The 22,114-nt window shown below is 39.9% G+C and overlaps 2 protein-coding genes across 6 annotated transcripts in view; one reads left to right on the top strand and one right to left on the bottom strand.

Moving 5' to 3' along the window:
• Positions 1-22,114, bottom strand: part of LOC106612296 (cationic amino acid transporter 2) — an 87,547-nt gene that overhangs the window by 16,721 nt on the left and 48,712 nt on the right. Inside the window, exons 1-5 of one of the 4 annotated variants that reach the window (XM_014213335.2) lie at positions 9,924-10,090; positions 6,960-7,150; positions 6,566-6,599; positions 5,869-6,040; positions 3,417-3,618 (exon numbers count right to left, since the gene is read on the bottom strand). In XM_014213335.2, the coding sequence (XP_014068810.1) occupies positions 3,417-3,618; positions 5,869-6,036 (370 nt within the window). In that variant the 5' untranslated portion in view covers positions 6,037-6,040; positions 6,566-6,599; positions 6,960-7,150; positions 9,924-10,090. Of the gene's footprint in view, positions 1-3,416; positions 3,619-5,868; positions 6,044-6,565; positions 6,600-6,959; positions 7,151-9,923; positions 10,091-22,114 lie in introns of those variants that run through there. The other 3 variants (XM_014213333.2, XM_014213334.2, XM_014213337.2) reach the window with 3 other exon arrangements.
• The window catches only part of anxa6 (annexin A6), a 37,996-nt gene continuing 36,381 nt past the window's right edge, over positions 20,500-22,114 (top strand). For both annotated transcript variants that reach the window (XM_014213299.2, XM_014213298.2), the window contains exon 1: positions 20,500-20,853. The gene's annotated coding sequence lies outside the window, so the exon portion shown is untranslated. The remainder of the gene's footprint in view (positions 20,854-22,114) is intronic.

Raw genomic sequence — 22,114 nt, 5'->3', positions numbered from 1 at the left:
TAAATGAGCACTTGTTCTCAACTAGTCTACCTGGTTAAATAAAGGTTACATTCAATAAATAAATACAAATTTGAATTAAAAAAAGGTATAATCTTTGTAAATGATATCATAAAAACCACTGGTGGACTAATGTCATACATGCAGCTAACTTAAACATATGGAAATGTCTGCTCTACCCAAAATTACAACGAACTAATTGCAGCATTACTGCAAAAATGGAAGAGGAAAGTGGAAGGGGGAGAAAGTAAGGAACTTGTCTGTCGGCCCTGCATTAAAGACCATAATTGGTTAAAGAAAATTGTGATGAATAAAAATATATACCAGTTTCATTAAGGACCCAAAAATGTACAGCAGTGCCATATAGATTGCAAAATAGTTGGGAAGAGATTTTTGACGTACCGATTCCATGGCACATGGTTTTATGAACTGATACGCAAACTTCACATTTTTAAATTTAAATAATTATTCAGAATTCTTTCAGCCAACATAATGTTATTTATATGGGGGATACAACCTTCCCCGCTCTGCAGATTTTGCCACGAAGAGGCAGAATAATTAGATCATTTGTTTTGGTAATGTCCATATGTAGCTTGTTTTTGGTCGCAGATTCAGAAATGGTTAAAGAATTTCAATATTTACCTGGAGCTAACTCTGCAGATTGCACTACTGGGTGATCTGAAAAGTCATAGTCAATCGATCAATAATATAATAATTCTTTTAGCAGTAATGTTTATTTTCAATTAACAATCTGTACAAAGAATGAGAATATAACTTTTGTGAAACATCATAGCACAGTTAAAAAAATATATGACAAATATAAATCTAAAATGGATGGTGTTAAGAGATAGATGTAAGGGGTTGAATGGAGCTGAAGGTTGGGACTAATAACAACAAGATAACTAATGTAAAACATACTGTGTTCGTAAAACGTATATAGTTTAAAAACTCTTTTGAAAGAGTACAGTTTGAAAGTTAAGGCAAATAGAAATCAAACCGGATGGACATCAGAAATACATGAGAGAGGTTGAGGGTAGAGGAAGGACAAGAGTTAAAAACAAACAAAATAAAACTATTGTAAAATAGACTGTGTCCATAAAATGTATATAGTATGTATAAGCTCAGAATACAGGCCTAAGTGTTGTTGTTCACTAGTTTACTCTAATTGGGGGAGGTGTAGTAAGGTTGGAGGGTAATAAAGGAAATATATATTTTTTAAAGATGTGTATATATATGTATGTATATGTATATGTATTTATATGTTTGCATGTATGTATGTATGTATGTATGTATGTATGTATGTATGTATGTATGTATGTATGTACTGTATGTTTACCATGCCAATAAAGCACTTAAATTTTGAATTGTGAATTTGAATTGAGAGGCAGAGAGAGAGAGAGCGAGAGAGAGAGAGAGAGAGAGAGAGACAGAATTTGTACAGCAGTGTTTAAAAAAAAATAGAAATATTTCACCTTTATTTAACTAGGCAAGTAAGTTAAGAACAAATTCTTATTTACAATGATGGCCTATCAAAAGGCAAAAGGCCTCCTAGTATATTTGAGTTTAACCACAATATTTGTTGTATTATTTGTTCTGTCTTTTTTGGTGGATTAAATTGAAATTGCAACCACATTTCTATGGCTTATATTTATAGTGATATTTGGGAGATGATTTCCTTTTCAAATAACTGAAAGTGAGAGGTTGTCATCTGAATAAAGGGGGAAAAAGGCTTTTCTTGAACATAGGGTGAGACATTCTTACTATTAGCTAGAGAACCAGTTCGGATTTAAGTATAGCTTTTGTATGACTGAAGTGAGAGGTCTAATGCTTTAATATTTAATCATTTCTGCACTCCAAATTCATATTCATTATATAAATTAGGCCCGTTAAATTTTGTCTGGCTTGATGTTCCAAATAAAGTGGAATATTTTTTTCTCATATAATTTAAAAAGCAGGTCGCTAGGTGTAAGCAAGACCATAAGACAATAGGTAAACTGGGATATGACTAAAGAGTTAATCAGGGTAAACTGGGATATGACTAAAGAGTTAATCAGGATAAACTGGGATATGACTAAAGAGTTAATCGGGGTGGTTTTCCACAAATGGAAAGGTATTTTCCTTTCCATGGTAGCAAGATCTTATCTATTTTTGCAAACTTTCTCTTAAAATGTATTGTAGTGAGATCATTTCTTTCTTTCAGGTTATGAATACCGTGTATGTCCACGTCACCATCAGACCATTTTATTGATAAACTACACGGTAATGTAAAAGTAGTCTTTTTGTGTGATCCAATACATAATATAGTACACTGATCATCATTTGGTTGTAATCCAGAGAGGTTAGAAAAAGTATCTAGATCCTCTATGAGGCTGTGGAGGGATCCAAGTTGCGGATTTAAAAGAAAACATGAATCGTAAGCGTACAATGACACCTTGGATTTTAAGCCTTGGATTTCTAATCCCTTAATATTATTGTTGGATCTGATTTGAATAGCTAGCATTTCGATGGCCACAATAAATAGATATGCCGATAGTGAACAACCTTGTTTTACTCCTCTTGACAGTTTAACATTTTCTGAGAAGTCGCCATTCTTTACTCTTTTACACCTAGGGTTACTATATATGATTTTAACCCATTTTATTAAAGATTCTCCAAAATGTAAATGTTCCAGGCATTTATATATAAACTCCAGTCGCACTTAATCAAAAGCCGTTTCAAAGTCCACTATGAAGAGCAGGCCTGGTTTCCCAGATTTTTCATATTGTTTTTTTGTTTCCAGTACTTGCCTTATATTATCTTCAATGTATCGTCCATGTAAAAAACCTGTCTGATTAGAATGAATAATGTCCAACAATACCTTGAAAATTCTATATATTTTTCTAGAATTTTTGCATCACAACACTGAAGTGTAAGGGGCCTCCGAATCTTTAAATGGACTGGATCTTTATATTTGGACTGGATCTTTATATTTCTCACTTTGATTCCTTGCATGATTCTTGCCATTCTCCTTTGACCTCTCTCATCAACAAGCTATTTTCACCCACAGGACTGCCTCTGACTGGATGTTTTGTGTTTGTTTGATCATTCTTGGTAAACCCTAGACACTGTCGTGCGTGAAAAGCTCAGGAGGGCGGCTGTTTCTGAGATACTGAGTCCGGCGCGCCTGGCACCGATGATCATACCATTATCAAAGTCGCTTAGGTCACACGTTTTGCCCATTGCCTCGATGCCCGTCTGCCTGCTTTATATAGCAAGCCACAGCCACGTGACTGTCTATAGGAGTGATACATTTACGTGAACGGGGTGGCGTACCTAAAAACTGGCCTGTGAGTGTGGATCAGATAGGAATAGTTCACTCCCAAAATCATAGTTAGGAAAACTCCTGAAGTAGAATGAAGTAGTATGCAGTTGTATCTTACCTATGACGTAGGACAGCAACAGATTCCACCCGGTAATAAACGCCAGTAGCTCTCCCACCGTCACATAGCTGTACAGATACGCAGACCCCGTTTTGGGGACGCGGGCCCCAAACTCAGCGTAGCACAAGCCGGCAAAGATGGAGGCCACAGCAGCGATGAAGAAGGATATGATGATGCTGGGACCTGACGATGTCCTAGCAACCTAATAGATATGATAATCAATTAAATTGATTTTATAAATCCCTTTTTATATCAGCAGTTTCCAGATACCCGGCCAAAACCCTAAAGAGCAAGCAACGCAGATGCAGAAGCCCAGTGGCTAGGGAAACTCCCTAAAATATTATAGAAAGGTCCAGACACAGTTTTTGTGATTTCACTTTTTTTTACTTACCACAACCAACAAGTCACTTCCTCATCCTCATTGTGCATTATATACAATTTCATGTGTACACCATCTAGAGACCTGCATCGCTATACCGAGAACGTTTGACAAATTTGGTTATTTCTGGAGCATTTGTTCATGTTTTTTCAGAGCACCCGTACTGCACAGCGAGAATGAGGAAGTGAATCACTGGTTGGGGTAAGTTTCTCAAAAACAAATGAAATCACACCCTTTTACGCTGCTATTCTCTGCTTATCATCTATGCATAGTCACTTTAACTCTACCTACATGTACTGTACCTATTACCTCAATTACCTCGACTAACCGGTGCCCCTGCACATTGACTCTGTACCGGTACCCCCTGTATATAGCCTTGCTATTGTTATTTTACTGCTGCTCTTTAATTATTTGTTCATTTGATTTCAAATTTTTTACTCATCTATTTTTTACTTAACACTTATTTTTCTTAAAACTGCATTGTTGGTTATGGGATTGTAAGTAAGCATTTCACTGTATTCGGCGCATGTGACAAATACAATTTGATTTGATTTGTTTTACTTAACAAAACGCACATCTCAGTAGGTGGTCCAGATATACTCATGACATGGCACAAGTGGGGGTGGTGGGGGGAGGGTGATGACATCAGAGGGCAGCACCAGACCAACTTCCTGGAATGGCCTACTCCTTAAAGTTTGCAGTTGTGTCTAAATAAAAACACTATTTTGCTCAAAACATGTTTTTTTTTTAACCCTTAAGTGTTCTTACTGTATTTATAAGGTTCTAAAATAGTTGGAGTATATCTTTAAATATATTCAACCATTATATTGTAAGATGGATGTCACGCCCCCTCCCCCCCGCCACCCCCCCAGGCGTCAAACCTGTGATGGATTGAAATCTATATATTTTTTATTATACAGTACCAGTCAAAAGTTTGGACACACCTACTCATTCAAGGGTTTTTCTTTATTATTACTATTTTCTACATTGTAGAATAATAGTGAAGACATCAAAACTATGAAATAACACATATGGAATCATGTAGTAACCAAAAAAGTGTTAAACAATTCTAAATATATTTTATATTTGAGATTCTTCAAAGTAGCCACCCTTTGCCTTGATGACTGCTTTGCACACTCTTGAATGAATCTACATATCTGCCAAATGTTGTGTTTTTATCACAAACTGAACGATTATTATGCTTCACTATAGTTTATAGTTACGTAAAAGTGTTACATTAAAATGTTGGGTTAAAGTGTTACGTTAAAGTGTTACGATAAAGTGTTACGTTAAAATATTACGTTAAAATGTTACGTTAAAGTGTTACATTAAAGTGTTACGTTAAAGTGTTACGTTAAAGTGTTACGTTGAAGTGTTACGTTAAAGTGTTATGTTAAAATATTAAGTTAAAATGTTATGATAAAGTGTTACGTTAAAATATTACGTTAAAATGTTACGTTAAAGTGTTACATTAAAGTGTTACGTTAAAGTGTTACGTTAAAGTGTTACGTTGAAGTGTAACGTTAAAGTGTTATGTTAAAATATTACGTTAAAATGTTATGATAAAGTGTTACGTTAAAATATTACGTTAAAATGTTACGTTAAAGTGTTACATTAAAGTGTTACGTTAAAGTGTTACGTTAAAGTGTTACGTTGAAGTGTTACATTAAAGTGTTATGTTAAAATATTACGTTAAAATGTTATGATAAAGTGTTACGTTAAAATGTTACATTAAAGTGTTACATTTAAATGTTATATTAAAATGTTACGTTAAAATGTTACATCAAAGTGTTACATTAAAGCATTACATTAAAGTGTTACATTAAATTGTTACGTTAAAATGTTACATTAAAGTGTTACATTAAAGTGTTACGTTAAAGTGTTACCTATGGCTAAGTGTTAAAGTATTAAAAAGTGTTGACAGGTAAACGTGAAAAAATGTAAAAGGATAAATGCAACAATCAGATATGTATCCATATATCGCCCCCTAGGTAATCCCCACACCCAGAGCCACTAAGTCAACAGTGTTAAATTAAAATAAATGAGTTAACTAAGAAGAAGTTGTATCCATACCTCTCCAGAGAGAACATAGACCCCTGCCCCCAGGGTACTCCCCACCCCTAGGGCCACCAGGTCCAGAGTTGTGAGACAGCGGTTGAAAGTGGACTCCTCCCCCTCGGGCTCCAGAGGTTTTCTCCTGGACAGGCTCCGTACAAAGGAGCTCAATGAGTGGCAGGTCATCCTTCTACTGGGGTCAGGGGTTGGGGGAGGAAGAGGGGGGGATGTAATGAGAGAAGAGAGAAAAGGGGATCAGTGGGGGGGATCAATGGGGGGTCACCCCTAACACCGAATCATTCCTGACTACATGATGTTCAAGAACATTACTTTCTAATAAGTTCAAAAGTTACATTGAAGAAAATACATTTAAAACTGTCTGTCTTTACCACAGTTTATGACATAAAAACATTTCTTCAAAGTATTTGAAAGATCAGCAGTATAATATCAGAAACATTATCAATAACCTTTATCAGATTCCATGTATTTCATGAAGTCTTCTATATGCAAACCATGATCTTTGTAAATCCACGGTAAAATCCATAAGCTACTTTATGGACTGTCCCTATCAGTAACATTCTTACACGAGGCACGCTAACTCCAAAAGTTCAGCACCACTGAGTGACAAGTTTGCATTCTTCTTTTAAAACGGCCCAAAATCACTATCATTAATCTACCAAATAATAAATACATCAATATTTGTTTGTCTGCTTACCTGTTAGTGAGTGATTCCCTGCTACAGAGCTGTGCTGTGTTTAGGAGAGACAATTGATAGTGTTGATTATTCCTTCCTTCAATCACTTAATTATTTTATGCCTCCTCCTTTATCACCTGCCTGACAGAAGATTGCTGTTGCTTGTCATTTTTCTCCTGATGCCCACTGGCTCTATAACTACGCAATAACCTGCTACATGACTGATGACTCTAGCCAAAACTTAACTTGACAACTTTTATCCATAGGATAAACCTAAATGAGTCAAGTATGTAAAGAAATATTTACGGTATGTAATGTAAATACATGTTAATTAAACAGATATGTCATATAAAAACATGTATTAGGAATGTAATATCTAATAACAGGTGTGTGAATCAATAGAATGTGTACTCACCTTACGATAGAAGTTTCATGTTGTCATGTGTTCTGAGACGGAACATTGAGAATCAGAGACATTCCATTCAGCTCTCACTCTCTCTCTCTCTCTCTCTCTCTCTCTCTCTCTCTCTCTCTCTCTCTCTCTCTCTCTCTCTCTTCGCTCTCTCTCTCCACTGGGTGTTCTGTAGGTCCACTGCTCACTCCTTCCTTACATTGGAGAGTACAAAAAAAGATGGGGGAAGAATGAACCAGAGAATGATCCGCTAGCTAAATGCCACTGTCTCGCAGGAGAATATATACAGTGGGAAATGATTGACACCCTGTTTAAAGATTAGCAAAAATTAATGTATAAAATATGTAAATAATTCAAATACTGAGCTATATTGTATGCTCCAAACATTTAGGAAATTATTTTATTTTATACTAATACAATTGCTCAGAGAAAGAGATTTTGTTTAACTATAAATATTTGTTTTTCTCAAAAAGGTAGGGGTCAAAAATTTTTTAATTTCTCACTTTGCGAGAATAACGCCTACCTTTTTGAGAAACAAAAATATGACTTGCTAAACAAAATCTATTTCTCTGAGCAATTGTATTAGTATATAATAATACAAATTCCAAAAATGTTTTATCATACGATGTACAGGTAACTGCCAAAATAAAGGAAACACCAACATAAAGTGTTTTAACAGGGTGTTGGGCCACCATGAGCCAGAACAGCTTCAATGCACCGTGGCATAGATTCTACAAGTGTCTGGAACTATATTGAAGAGATGCGACACCATTCCTCCATGAGAAATTCCATAATTTGGTGTTTTGTTGATGGTGGAAAACTGTCTCAGGAACCACACCAGAATCTCCCCTAAGTGTTCAATTGGGTTGAGATCTGGTGACTGAGACAGCCATGGCCTATGGTTTACATCATTTTCTTGCTCATCAAACCATTCAGTGACCACTCATGCTCTGTGGATGGGGGCATTGTCATCCTATGGGGGCATAGCAATGGTAGCCAAAATAATGGGCTGCCCAGTATTTTTATACATGACCCTAAGCATTATGGGATGGTAATTATTTTATTAAATCAGGAAGGGTATCAATAATTTCGGACCCCACTGTGACTGTCTGTCCACACAGTTTCTTTCTCAGGGCACACCACGGCACACCCTGCATGGTTGCCCTGTCCCTATCATCTCAGTTAGGTCCCAGCCAACTCAGGAGACAAGGTTATGTTTTTCTCTGCAATGCAGTTCCCAGCCAGCTCTCTGTCAGCAGCTGAGAGGCAGCCCTAACTATCAACCCTGACAGATAATGTCAAAATAATCACTATTAACTAATAGGTAATGTCATTATTATCCCTATTGGCCTTGTTAGCGAGATTATTAAGATGAGGGAGAGAAAGAGAGAGCAAGAGTGACAGAGAGAGAGAGAGAGAGAGAGATGGCAGATAGAAAGATTGAAGAGAGGGGGGGTTGAGAGAGAGGTTAGAGAATGAAAGAGAGAGACGGACAGAGAGAAAGAGAGACAGAGAGAGAGAGAGAGAGAGTGAGAGAAAGAAAGAGAGAGGGAGATTGAGAAAGAAAGAGAGAGAGAGTGAGCGAGCGAGCGAGAGAATAAAAGAGAGAGAGAGTAGAGAGAGAGAAAGAGAGAGAGAGAAAAAGAGAGAAGGGGACAAAGCTGCTTTCATGGTTTATAACCCTGGTTCGGGCTGCACACTCTGTGACTGTGGGGTTGTTTCGTTTTCTTCCCCCCTGAGCCTCCTCTCGTCTCCCATAAAGGGATTTCAGCCAACCCTAATCCCTCCTGACGTCCACCTCCCTACCCAGGGACGGACTGAGACCAGAAATCAGCCCGGTTATTTCTAACACACCAGAAACCTTTTTTTCTTCTTCTTGAGGCCTCCATTATTATCTAAATAATGAGAATTCAGCCCATCTGGCATTTTTCTCAACTGCCCTACGGCCAGTCCGTTTCTGTCACTACCCCAGGCCTGCCTCTCCCCCCCTGGCCCACCCCTGCCCACCTGCCTCAGTTGACGCCCGTGTACGTTTGATCAATCTCCTCATGGCTCAGGCCTCCTGCCCCAGGGCCCCATATCTGCACATCTCAATAACACGGATAAGTTCTTCAGAGTACCAGTAATGATATTGGTAATGTTAAACCACAGAGGTGTGCTTCTGTGGAACACACACACACACACACACACACACACACACACACACACACACACACACACACACACACACACACACACACACACACACACACACACACACACACACACACACACACACTGCTGCTGTTGCTGCTGTGGAACAGAACAGTCATGGCTCTCTCTCTCACACACACACACAAACATACACACACACACACACACACACACACACACACACACACACACACACACACACACACACACACACACACACACACACACACACACACACACACACACACACACACAGACACAGATACACATACACACACACACACTGCTGTGGAACGGAACTGTCATAGTTTGTGAGCAAGGTTTATAAGCAGAGAGAGATCGCGAGGAGACAGAATCACACTGAATCTCAGGAAAGTCCACATGCATACTGAGGCAGTGTCCCAAATGGCACCCTATTCCAAATACAGTGGCACTACTTTTGACCAGCGTCCTATGGGCCCTAGTCAAAAGTAGTGCACTATAAAGGCAATAAATAGGGTGCCATTTGAGACCAGGTTAGAATCAAGTCACTTCCCTGTGTGCTCAGACAGTGGGTTTTAACATGGAGTGACAAGTAACAAGTCAACCTGACAGATTGTACATACAAAAATGCATTCAGGCAGGAAAATTGCATATATATTTATAAATATCACAAATTGAAAAGCTGCTAAGTTCTCTCTCTCTCTCTCTTTAATCTTACTAGTTTACTGTCTCTCTCTTTTTCTCCCCAACAAACACCACTCTATAAATACATACTTTGAATAGAGTCTTTACCTTTTCTCAAGTTCGCCCAGACCAAGACTGCTATTTAATTGTTGTTGTTGTTTATCCCGAGTGGACGGACAAATATAACCGCTGTCTGTGTTTACTCTTACGAGGGCAAAGTGATTTTTACGGCCATATATACAAGGCTGTGTTGTGTGACCCTCCTACTCACTAGATTTAGCGACAAAGTAGCCTTTCTGACTTGGCTGCTGAGTCTGGCTCTTTTTGGCCCATAATGTCCTCATTATTACACACAGGCTGAGTCCCAAATGGCACCCTATTCCCTATGTAGTGCACTACTTTTGACCAGAGGCCTATTGTCAAACTACATAGGGAATAGGGTGCCATTTGGGACATATCCACAGTCAGGACGACAGGGTGAGAACTGTGAACAAATCCCGTGCTGAATGTCAGAAATTCTTTTGTGCTGTACACTCTACTCTTTAGTTTTTTTTGGGTTGAACCCACATACTGTGGTCACACGGGAACGTAAATGTTTTTGATAAAAAGTGGGGCTTTAGTTTTTTGGGGGATGTCTTGTGACTTTGTGATGGAGTTGAACAAGTTGAGATACAGAGATGTGAGGGTGGGAACTCATATCTGTCAAGGAATCTGATGAAGTGTTCTATGTAATGCGGTTCTGAAGCAACAGAGAGCAGCATATCAAATCAAAGTTCATTGGTCACATACACAGACTTGCAGATGTTATCGCAGGCGCAGCGAAATGCTTATGTTTTTAGCTCCAACAGTGCAGTTATATCTAGCTATACAATAAACAAAACATTTTTAAAAAGCAAGAAATTAGCAAATATCAGAACGAGCAATGTCAGCTAGTGGAGGCTGTTTAACAGTCGGATGACCTGGAGATAGAAACTCAGTTTCTCAGTCTCTCGGTCCCAGCTTTGATGTACCTGCACTGCCTCCGCCTTCTAGATGATAGGGAGGTGAATAGCACGTGGCTCAGGTGGCTGAGGTCCTTGGTGATCTTCTTGGTCTTCCTGTGACACCGGGTGCTTGTGGGCGGTGCAGTTGCCGTACCAGGCGGTGCTACAGCCCCACAGAATGCTCTCAATGGTGTATCTGTAGAAGTTTGTGAGGGTCTTAGGGGCCAACTCGAATTTGCTCCACTGCGGTCCCCGTCGATATGGATGGAGTCGTGCTCTCTCTGCTGTCTACTGTAGTCCATTATCAGTTCATTTGTTTTGTTAACTTTGAGATAGAGGTTATTTTCCTGGCACCACTCCACCAGGGATTTCACCTCCTCCCTGTAGGCTGTCTCGTCGTAGTTGTTAATCAGGACCACCGCTGTTGTGTTGTAAGCAAACATGATGATTGAGTTGGAGATGTGGGTAAGCCACGCAGTCATGGATGTGCAGTGGAACGGCGATTGCGTCGTCAGTGGATCTGTTGGGGCGGTATGCAAATTGCAGTGGGTCTATGGTGTCGGGTAAGGTGGAGGTGATATGATCCCTAACTAGCCTCTCAAAGCACTTCATGATGACAGAAGTGATTGCTATGGGGATAGTCATTTTTATTAATTTTTTGTTATTAAAGTTGTATTTATTTTTTCCTTTTTTCCACAAACAAACAAACAAATAAAAATGTAATAAAACATTGTACAGCATTAAAACATTGAGCCTGACATCTAAGCATATCCTCCAATATAGCACACATACACAGTCAAATATTATCTCACAAGCTACAGTACAGAACTAAATGGGTTCACAAGATACAGTACAGAACTAAATGGGTTCACAAGATACAGTACAGAACTAAATGGGTTCACAAGCAACAATACAGAACTAAATGGGTTCACAAGCTACAATACAGAACTAAATGGGTTCACAAGCTACAGTACAGAACTAAATGGGTTAACAAGCTACAGTACAGAACTAAATGGGTTCACAAGCTTCAATAGAGAACTAAATGGGTTCACAAGCTTCAATACAGAACTAAATGGGTTCACAAGATACAATACAGAACTAAATGGGTTCACAAGCAACAATACAGAACTAAATGGGTTCACAAGCTTCAATACAGAACTAAATGGGTTCACAAGCTACAATACAGAACTAAATGGGTTCACAAGCTTCAATACAGAACTAAATGGGTTCACAAGCTACAATACAGAACTAAATGGGTTCACAAGATACAATACAGAACTAAATGGGTTCACAAGCAACAATACAGAACTAAATGGGTTCACAAGCTACAATACAGAACTAAATGGGTTCACAAGCTTCAATACAGAACTAAATGGGTTCACAAGCTTCAATAAAGAACTAAATGGGTTCACAAGATACAATACAGAACTAAATGGGTTCACAAGCAACAATACAGAACTAAATGGGTTCACAAGCTTCAATACAGAACTAAATGGGTTCACAAGCTACAGTACAGAACTAAATGGGTTCACAAGTTTCAATACAGAACTAAATGGGTTCACAAGCTTCAATACAGAACTAAATGGGTTCACATGCTTCAATACAGAACTAAATGGGTTCACAAGCTACAATACAGAACTAAATGGGTTCACAAGCTTCAATACAGAACTAAATGGGTTCACATGCTTCAATACAGAACTAAATGGGTTTACAAGCTACAATACAGAACTAAATGGGTTCACAAGCTACAATACAGAACTAAATGGGTTCACAAGCTTCACAAGCTACAATACAGAACTAAATGGGTTCACAAGCTACAATACAGAACTAAATGGGTTCACAAGCAACAATACAGAACTAAATGGGTTCACAAGCAGAAGTAATCACCTCCCAGTCTTAGAAACATAACAAATACACGCCCAGCTTCTAGAATTGTCGTTTCTACCAGTGATCCTAGCAAGCATTTGCTCATAAGATGCCACCGCAAAAATTGATTCTACACTGTTTCAGTGCAGGAGTGGCCCTTCCAGATTCTAAGGATTACTCTAGCTGCTGTAACCATACCAACAGTGATTCTGACCACTCTTTCAGAATAAGAGTGGCCCTTCCAGATTCTAAGGATTACTCTAGCTGCTGTAACCATAACAACGGTGATTCTATCCATTGTTTCAGATTAGGAGTGAACCTTCCAGATTCTAAGGAGTGGTCTGTTTATACACATCCATGTTCCCAGTACCCTTGCCGTGGTTAAATGTGGTGGTTTGCACTTTCGGTTTAGTGTGAATGCTGCCAGCTATCCACTGTTTCTGGTTTGGATAAATCCTAATTGTTACAGTAGGAACAACATCTTCTATGCACTTCCTGATGAACCCAGTCACAGAGTCAGTGTATACGTCTATACTAAAGTTATTCCCAAAGGTGACCTGGAACATTTCCCAGTCCGGGTGATCAGATTAGTCTTGAAGCATAGATTCTAATTGGTCAGACCAACATTGAACCGTCCTTATCACGGTGCTTCTAGTTTAAGTTTCTGCTTATAGGTGAGGAGGAGCAGGATGGAGACGTGATCTGATTTTACATTTACATTTACATTTGTCATTTAGCAGACACTCTTATCCAGAGCGACTTACAGTAGTGAATGCATACATTTCATTTCATGCATTTTTTGTATTTTTATAAAAAGCTTTCAAATGAAACAAGCAATTTTACACACGGTAAAAAGTAGTTATCTTGACAATACTGCGTTCCAAAAGAGTAGCAGATTTTAACATTAAACATGTTTGGCTTTACCTTAGGCATCCCTCTCAAGCCCTGTACACTGAGAAGGGACAATAGCAGATAAGGTCAGCTCTAGCAGAGATACAGTGAGCTCAAAGTATTGGGACAGTGTGTTTTGTTTTGGCTATGTACTCCAGCACCTTCGATGCAGACGGTCAGCTTTAATTTGAAGGTATTTTCATCCATATGAGCTGTTTAGAAATGACAGCACTTTTTGTACATGGACTCTTTCTCCCCCCCCCCATTTTAGGGGCCCAAAAGTATTGTGACAAGTTCACTTGTGTGTATCAAAGTTATCAAAAGTTTATTTGGTCCCATATTCTTAGCACACAATGATTACATCAAGAATTGGATTCATTTGCTGTTTTGTTTGTGTAATGTAGCTAGCTAGCTAATTTGTCCTATTTAGCTAGCTTGCTGTTGCTAGCTAATTTGTCCTGGGATATAAACATTGAGTTCTTATTTTACTGAAGGGAGGGAAGGGGAGGGTACTCGTAGATGTCCCAGAAGGTAGAGTAACGATGGTCAAGCATGTTCTATTTGCGTGTAATACAAGAGATGTGTTGGTAGAATTTTGGGAGCGTTTTCCTCAGATTTAATTTATTAAAGTCCCCAGCTACAATAAATACAGCCTCTGGATATGCAGTTTCCAGTTTGTACAAAGTCTAGTGAAGTTCTTTGAGAGGGGGTCCAGTGTCGGCTTGGGGGTGAATATACACAGCAGTGACAATAACCAAAGAAAATTATCTTGGGATGTAATGTGGTCGGCATTTGATGGTGAGGTATCCCAGATTGGGAGAACAAAAGGACTTGAGTTCCTATAAGTTACCACATTCGCACCATGAGATGTTAATCATTACATAGCCTTCCACCTCTGTTTTCCCAGAGAGTATGTTACAGCCCCTTATGTCTCTCTGAAAGGAGATCCTCGCTCTGAGCTCATCTCTTTTATTGTCCAGAGACTGAACGTTAGCGAGTAACATACTCGGAAGTGGTGGATGGTTCGCTCGCTGCCTGAGCCTGGCTAAAACCCCTCCTCTACTCCCACTCTTCCAGCATCAACGTTTTGATGTGGCACCCGGGATGAATGGGTCTGCCTCGTAAAGTCCAAACAAAGGATCCAGGTCAGGGAAGTCGAATTCCTGGTTGGATTTCTGGTGAGTGACCGCCGATCTAATGTCCAAAATGTATTTTCGGCTGTAGGAAATAATACTAGAAACGTTTTGAGCAAATAATGTAAGAAATAACACACAAAAAAAGTACAAATACTGCAAAGTTTGCTAGGAGTTAGGAACAGGGTAACAGTGTCTGTCGGCCTCATCTTGCATATATAACATCTCAGTGATCACATTGCTGTGTAATCTAGCTAACTATATGAGGAGAAAATAGCCTTGAGTGTCTGCAGTAGAAAGCTACTTTTTGTTCTATAACCATTACAGTAATCCAGGGCATAGTTTCACATTCTGCTCATGGAAAAGCAGAGAAAAACATACTTATCTTTCCCTGGGATGTGATTGAAAGGTATCAAAGATACTGCATACAGTGGCAGATGAACTAATCTTATAAAAAGTCTCAAAATGCCATCATACTTTGGCGGGGGTTGGGAACATTTTAATCTCCAAAAACTGTCTACCCTGTTTGTGCTGTAAGGTGCATGAGCAGGAAAGCCAGGAGAATTCTGGGAAGCTAACAGGGTGAGAAGTAGTGGCCAGTATTGCTGGCAGTGATGTAAATACAGTCATGATCCAGCTATGAGGGGTGTCAATATCTCTATTTCTCTCTCTCTCTTTCTGATTCCCACTCTCCTACACACTATAATCTCCTGTGGGCAGATTATGCGTGTAGACAAAGAATCTACCGGGACTGAATGGAATGCATGAGACAACTGTGATCACAACATTTTTGGCAAAATTGACCATTCCTCGCATATTATGCGAGGGCTTGCAAATTTGACCAATCTGCACACTATTTCCGCATAGAACAGTAAAATCATTGCAATATTATCACATAAAACTGACCCATCACCGCAGTAAAAAAAAGAGGGCATGCAATTTCAACCAATCATTGTAAATTTACCGCATAATATGGTTCAATCAGCCACACGTCAACAAACTTTTTCCCTCGTCAGCGCATTTTCAAAAAAAAATTGACAAAATCATCGCAAATTGCCATGCAGAATGTCAGAATTGCGGCAGAAAAATCTAGCATTTTATCCCACAAATATCACAAAACATGTCAGCGAAATCCCGGAGGGACGGGATAACGAGCAGCATTAGTTCCGTTTTTGGGGTATTCATCATTGGTTATTTGGATGTGTGAGGATTGGGCAAAGACTTCTTAGGGTGGCTTCATGTCCTCGTGGGAAATGGGAAACTGGGAAGTGGGAAGTCTGACATGATTGTGTTGACGTGCCTTTGAAATCGGAACAATTGTTCAACCACTAAGATTTTAGCTAGCTTGATAAACTAGCTAACATTGCTAATAATAAAGGTAGCTAGCTCGCTTAACATTGACATATGGTCAAACTGGCTACATTCTCCATATTGATAAGGTTGTAGTTGTCAAAAATTGATTTGTTGTCATCTTTTGGTTGAAAATGTAAAATGTCAGTGAAACGTCACAACTCTACAACTCGGGTAACAAGTTTCCCACTTGTGTTTCCGATTTGGAGGGTCATTCAAGTGAAATTTCCCACGGGGAACTAGGAGTTTCTGATAACTCCCATAGCACGTGAACGAAGCAGTAGACTGCATCACCCTTGTGCACACGGATGAAAAGGGAGGGGGGGCTTGGCTGAGAGTTTCCTTTTGCAAGGTTGAGACTTTTTGCCGGAACTCTCAATTTCTAACACAGTGTGAACACAGAAGTTAATCATGCAGCTGACCAAATTACACAAGATTTTACTTCTGGGTTAACGGTAATTACTCACACTCTGATCTCTCTTCCAGTTCTCTCTCTCTTTCTCTCTCTCTCTCTCTCTCTCTCTCTCTCTCTCTCTCTCTTACTCTCTCCCATCTCTCTCTTTCTCTCTCACACTCGCCCCCTTTCCATTTCTCTCTGCCTCTCTCTCGCTTTTCTCTCTCTCTCCCCCCTCTCCTGTTCCCCCAAGTTCTGATCTCTCTGCCCCTCCCCCCTCTCTGTCACTCTTGCTCTCTATCTCCTCCTCTCCCTCTCTCTCTCTCCCCCCTCTCTCCCTCTCCCTCTTGCTCTCTCCCCCTCTCCCTCTCTCTCTCCCCCTCTTTCCCTCTTGCTCTCCCTCGTTCTCTCTATCCCCCCCTCTCTCTCTCTCTCTCCCCCTCTCCCTCTCTCTCTCTCCCGCTCTCTCTCTCTCCAGTCTAGCCTTACATTACCCTCTGACCGGAATGGCTCCCGGAAGGCCAGCAGAGACAGAAATAGCACAGTCACAATCTCTCACACAGAATGCTCAGCTCTGGCAAAGTCACAAACCGGTAGGCCTCACAGCTCACACACACCAGTCATAACTCTCTCTCTCACTAAGGTTCAAACTATTATAACTGTGGAATAGTAGATCTGAATATGGTTGTACAGAAGGCCCTGCATGTTGTTTCAATGTTTCAATACTGGCTCCTCTCATAACCTAACATGATTGCAACATAAACGTGTGTATTCACTCTGGTGGAGGTGGCTCCTCTGCATGCAACCTGGACTCAGAGGTAGACGTAACATAATACACATCATTTAAATCAGGTTCCTTTTAGTTTTGAATGAAAGTTGAAAATATGTATTTTCCGGACATTGAAAATACATATTTTTCCAGACGTTGAAATCAGTTTCATTTTCGGGTTCTGAATGAAAGTTGAAATAACATAATTTACAAATGTTGAAAATGCCTGTTTTTTGGTCATTTTTTCTATGGATATATCAACTGCACACAAAGTACATTCTCAATGAATAATGTTTTATAGCCATCACTAGCACATTAGAGGCTGCTGCCTATTAACGTAGACTTGAAATCACTGGCCACTTTAATAAATGGAACACTAGTCACTTGAATAATGTGTACATATCTTGCATTACTCATCTCATATGTTTATACTGTATTTTATTCTGTTCTACTGTATCTTAGTCTATGCCGCTCTGACATTGCTCGTTCATATACGCTACCGGTCAAAAGTTTTAGAACACCTACTCATTCAAGGGTTTTTCTTTATATTTACTATTTTCTAGATTGTAGAATAATAGTGAAGACATCAAAACTATGAAATAACACATATGGAATCATAAAGTAATCAAAAAAGTGTTAAACAAATCAAAATATATTTTAAATATGAGTTTCTTCAAATAGCCTCCCTTTGTCTTGACAGTTTTGCACACTCTTGGCATTCTCTCAACCAGAGATTGTCCCCTAGTTCCCTTTTTAGCAAGGTGGAGACTAAGTAACAACAAATCTCCTTTTAAGTTCTTAGTACTGAACAAAACAACAAGTTCTTTGTACTGGAGGCAAAGTGCTGGCACAGGATGTGTGGGGTTAGGGGCTCCCAAGTGGCGCACTGCATCTCAGTGCAAGAGGTACCACTACAGTCCCTGGTTCAAATCCAGGCTGTATCACATTCGGCCACAATTGGGAGTCCCATAGGGCAGCGCATAATTATTATTTAATTATTTATTTTACCTTTATTTAACTAGACAAGTCAGTTAAGAACAAATTCTTATTTTCAATGATGGCCTAGGAACAGTGGGTTAAACTCATTACACTTTTGAATGTGGGTCAAAAGGGAAATAAAAGTATTATCTGAGTTTTCTCGCGCCCTCCCAGAGTCCTCCTTGCTAGCTAGAGGGAGTGACACCGGTAGACAGTGTCCTTCGCTCCTACCTGCCGAACACCTGCATTAACAGAACTGCTGGAAAACAGTGCCCGACAGGCGGGGGCGAAGGACACTGTCTACCGGTCACCCCCACCTACCGCTAGCACAGCAGGCACTGTGTGTTAGCTAACTAGTTAGCTCGCTAGTTACGCCGTGTGCTAGCTTGCTAGTTAGCTAGCACATAGTGTTGCCTCTGCCTCCCGCCTGCTGTGTTCCCGGAGAAAACCGTGCCCAATAGACGGGGACGAAGGACACTGTCTACCGGTCGCCTGCTAGTTAGCTAGCTTGTACACAGTGTCGATTCCGCCTGCTGTGTACCGGACCAGCTGGCAGTGTCCAGTAGACAGTGTCCTTCGCTCCTGCCTGCCGAACACCTCGCAGTCATTAACAGAACTGCAGGAAAACAGGCTGGGACGAAGGACACTGTCTACCGGTGTGCGACTTGCTAGCTACCATTGTCACCCCTGCCCCTTCTTCTGTGAGGTTTATCAGCGGCTGGCATCCAACGTTATTGTGCATTAAAGCCACCTACTGTACTGGACCGGCCCCACCTCCCTCCTATCCTAGCCTCTCTAGGGTAGGGGGCAGTATTTGCACGGCCGGATAAAAAACGTACCCGATTTAATCTGGTTATTACTACTGCCCAGAAACTAGAATATGCATATCATTGTTTGATTTGGATAGAAAACACCCTAAAGTTTCTAAAACTGTTTGAATGGTGTCTGTGAGTATAACAGAACTAATATGGCAGGCAAAAACCTGAGAAGATTCCAAACAGGAAGTGCCCTCTCTGACCATTACTTGGCCTTCTACACTCTCTTTATTGAAAACTGAGGATCTCTGCTGTAACGTGACACTTCCTACGTCTCCCATAGGCTCTCAGAAGGCGGCAGAACGTTGAATGATGACTTTGCAGCCCATGGCTGAAAAACAGTAGCGCATTTGGTAAGTGGTCGATCTGAGAACAATGAGACTGGCACGCGCGTGCACGAGACGAGGCCATTTTAGATTTTTTGTCTTTGAACGAAAACAGGGTTTCCCGGTCGGAATATTATCGCTTTTTTATGAGAAAAATCGCATAAAAATTGATTTTAAACAGCGTTTGACATGCTTCGAAGTACGGTAATGGAATATTTAGATTTTTTTTGTCACGATACGCGCCGGCGCGTCACCCTTCGTTACCCTTCGGATAGTGTCTTGAACGCACGAACAAAACAGAGGATATTTGAACATAACTATGGATTATTTTGAACCAAACCAACATTTGTTATTGAAGTAGAAGTCCTGGGAGTGCATTCTGACGAAGAACAGCAAAGGTAATCCAATTTTTCTTATAGTAAATCTAAGTTTGGTGAGTGCCAAACTTGGTGGGTGTCAAAATAGCTAGCCCGTGATGGCGAGCTATCTACTCAGAATATTGCAAAATGTGCTTTTGCCGAAAAGCTATTTTAAAATCGGACATAGCGATTGCATAAAGGAGTTCTGTATCTATAATTCTTAAAATAATTGTTATGTTTTTTGTGAACGTTTATCGTGAGTAATTTAGTAAATTCACCGGAAGTATGCGGTGGGTATGCTAGTTCTGAACGTCACATGCTATTGTAAAAAGCTGTTTTTTTATATAAATATGAACTTGATTGAACAAAACATGCATGTATTGTATAACATAATGTCCTAGGAGTGTCATCTGATGAAGATCATCAAAGGTTAGTGCTGCATTTAGCTGTGGTTTGGGTTTTTGTGACATTATATGCTAGCTTGAAAAATGGGTGTCTGATTATTTCTGGCTGGGTACTCTGCTGACATAATCTAATGTTTTGCTTTCGTTGTAAAGCCTTTTTGAAATCGGACAGTGTGGTTAGATTAACGAGAGTCTTGTCTTTAAAATGGTGTAAAATAGTCATATGTTTGAGAAATTGAAGTAATAGCATTTCTAAGGAATTTGAATATCGCGCCACGGGATTCCACTGGCTGTTGAGTAGGTGGGACGATTTCGTACCACATACCCTAGAGAGGCTAGCTTAAAAATGGACCAATAGAAGTATAAAGAGGGTTTCCAGCAGATGCCAGAATTCCCACATGCAGGAACACCCTGAATTGCTGGCTGCAATTGCATCCCTCTTTGACCTGACAGGACCAAAAATATGTCCTAATGAAGGTCCATGCTTAGTGGGTATATGGAGCGTCCAGAAAGACCAAACAGCACAAGTAAATTAGTTGTTTAAATCTTTGTTAATTTACTGTAAAACCGTTTTTATTCAGTGTGGAAGGGCTCGCTGTTTGAAAAGGAAACTCTTTTTGACGCACTGCCGGTGAGCGCCGCAGTTATTACGTCAGCTCGAGGACAGGGAATAAGACAGCTCGCTGTTTCAACACCGGGCAACACGCAGGAGAGAGGAGGTCAGCACTGCGGCGTGGGTTGATTTGGATCAAATTAGTTCTGTAAAAGAGGTGAGTTTGCGTTTTGCATTGTAACGAGTTTCCTATAGTGTCAAATGCTCAACAATATAGGCTAAGATAATGTTGTCGCAAGTCATGTAAAGACAATAACGGAGCTATAACGGGTTGTTTAGGCTATTATTAGCCTAGCCCAAGCCTATGATATGAGAGCAATAAACAGACAGACAGACCCATTTTTCAAACCAAGAAGTGTAAATAACAACATAGAGAAAAGGGTGGAGCAATGTTGTAAATGTAAAGCAATGGACTGAGCATAGACATGAGTCATGTTTATGATTGATGTCCATTGTGTAAATAGTCAAATTCTAAGTTATGTGTTTTAAACAGAATTCAAACAAAACAAAAAAGTTATGCTTTATGAATATAAAGTTGTATAATTTGTTTGGGGTGGGAGACTGAGAGATGGGGTGTGGTCGTGGACATTCTGTGGCTATAGGGATTGTGGATCAAACTATTTTAGGAGACTGAACACAGCTGTGGGCATATCTTAAACAAACTAAGATACTTTTCTTAGATTGTTTATCTCATATCCTCACTAATGGAGAAACTCTCAGAAATCATACAATTGACTGCAATACTGCGTGCTATGCCAGAGGACAGCTTGTCCTCACTGGGTGCTTCTCCTGCGGTATATATTCTTTATGAGAATCTGAATGACTAACATCTCATTTGGAAGTCCAACAGCATTCCCTTTACTTATACACAATTTCTTATGCTACACTGCTTTTTCATCTACTGTAGAATCCATCATCATAGACCATGTGTGCTTTGGTTCAAAGTTGAGATGCTACAAAACAATTCAACAAGAGTGTCAGAACAAGTTTAACCTAACCGTACCATTGTAAAAGTAGATGTTTCATTATTAGATGTTCTATGTCCCTTTCTCCACCTCACCAGATGCTAAAGCTAACTACCACTCTGAAAGGGAACACTGTAGCCTTACTGAACTGCAGGAGAGGAGCAGCCAACATTTTTCCTGTGGAAAACGTGGCTATGCTTTAACCAGTAGGCCACAAGCCAACCACCCTACATTTACTGCCAACGCGTCAGCATGTGGGTGGTCCCCCTTGTGTCTTCTCCCTGCATAATCCTATAGCACGCCTACTAGTGACTTTTATTATGAAACAGTATTTTGATCTTCCAAGGCAGTCTTCTCTAGTGCAGGTTCTGTGGATGGTGTTGTGCTGATAGAGCAGAACCCTGACCACCATCATTCAATGACATATCAAGTATATTTTCATTAGCCTATGGT

This window comes from Salmo salar, chromosome ssa09, assembly GCF_905237065.1.
Source record: "Salmo salar chromosome ssa09, Ssal_v3.1, whole genome shotgun sequence".
Classification (NCBI taxonomy): Eukaryota; Metazoa; Chordata; class Actinopteri; order Salmoniformes; family Salmonidae; genus Salmo; species Salmo salar.
The sequence above is the reverse complement of the archived record's forward strand: the minus strand, read 5'-3'. Positions and strand labels throughout refer to the sequence as shown.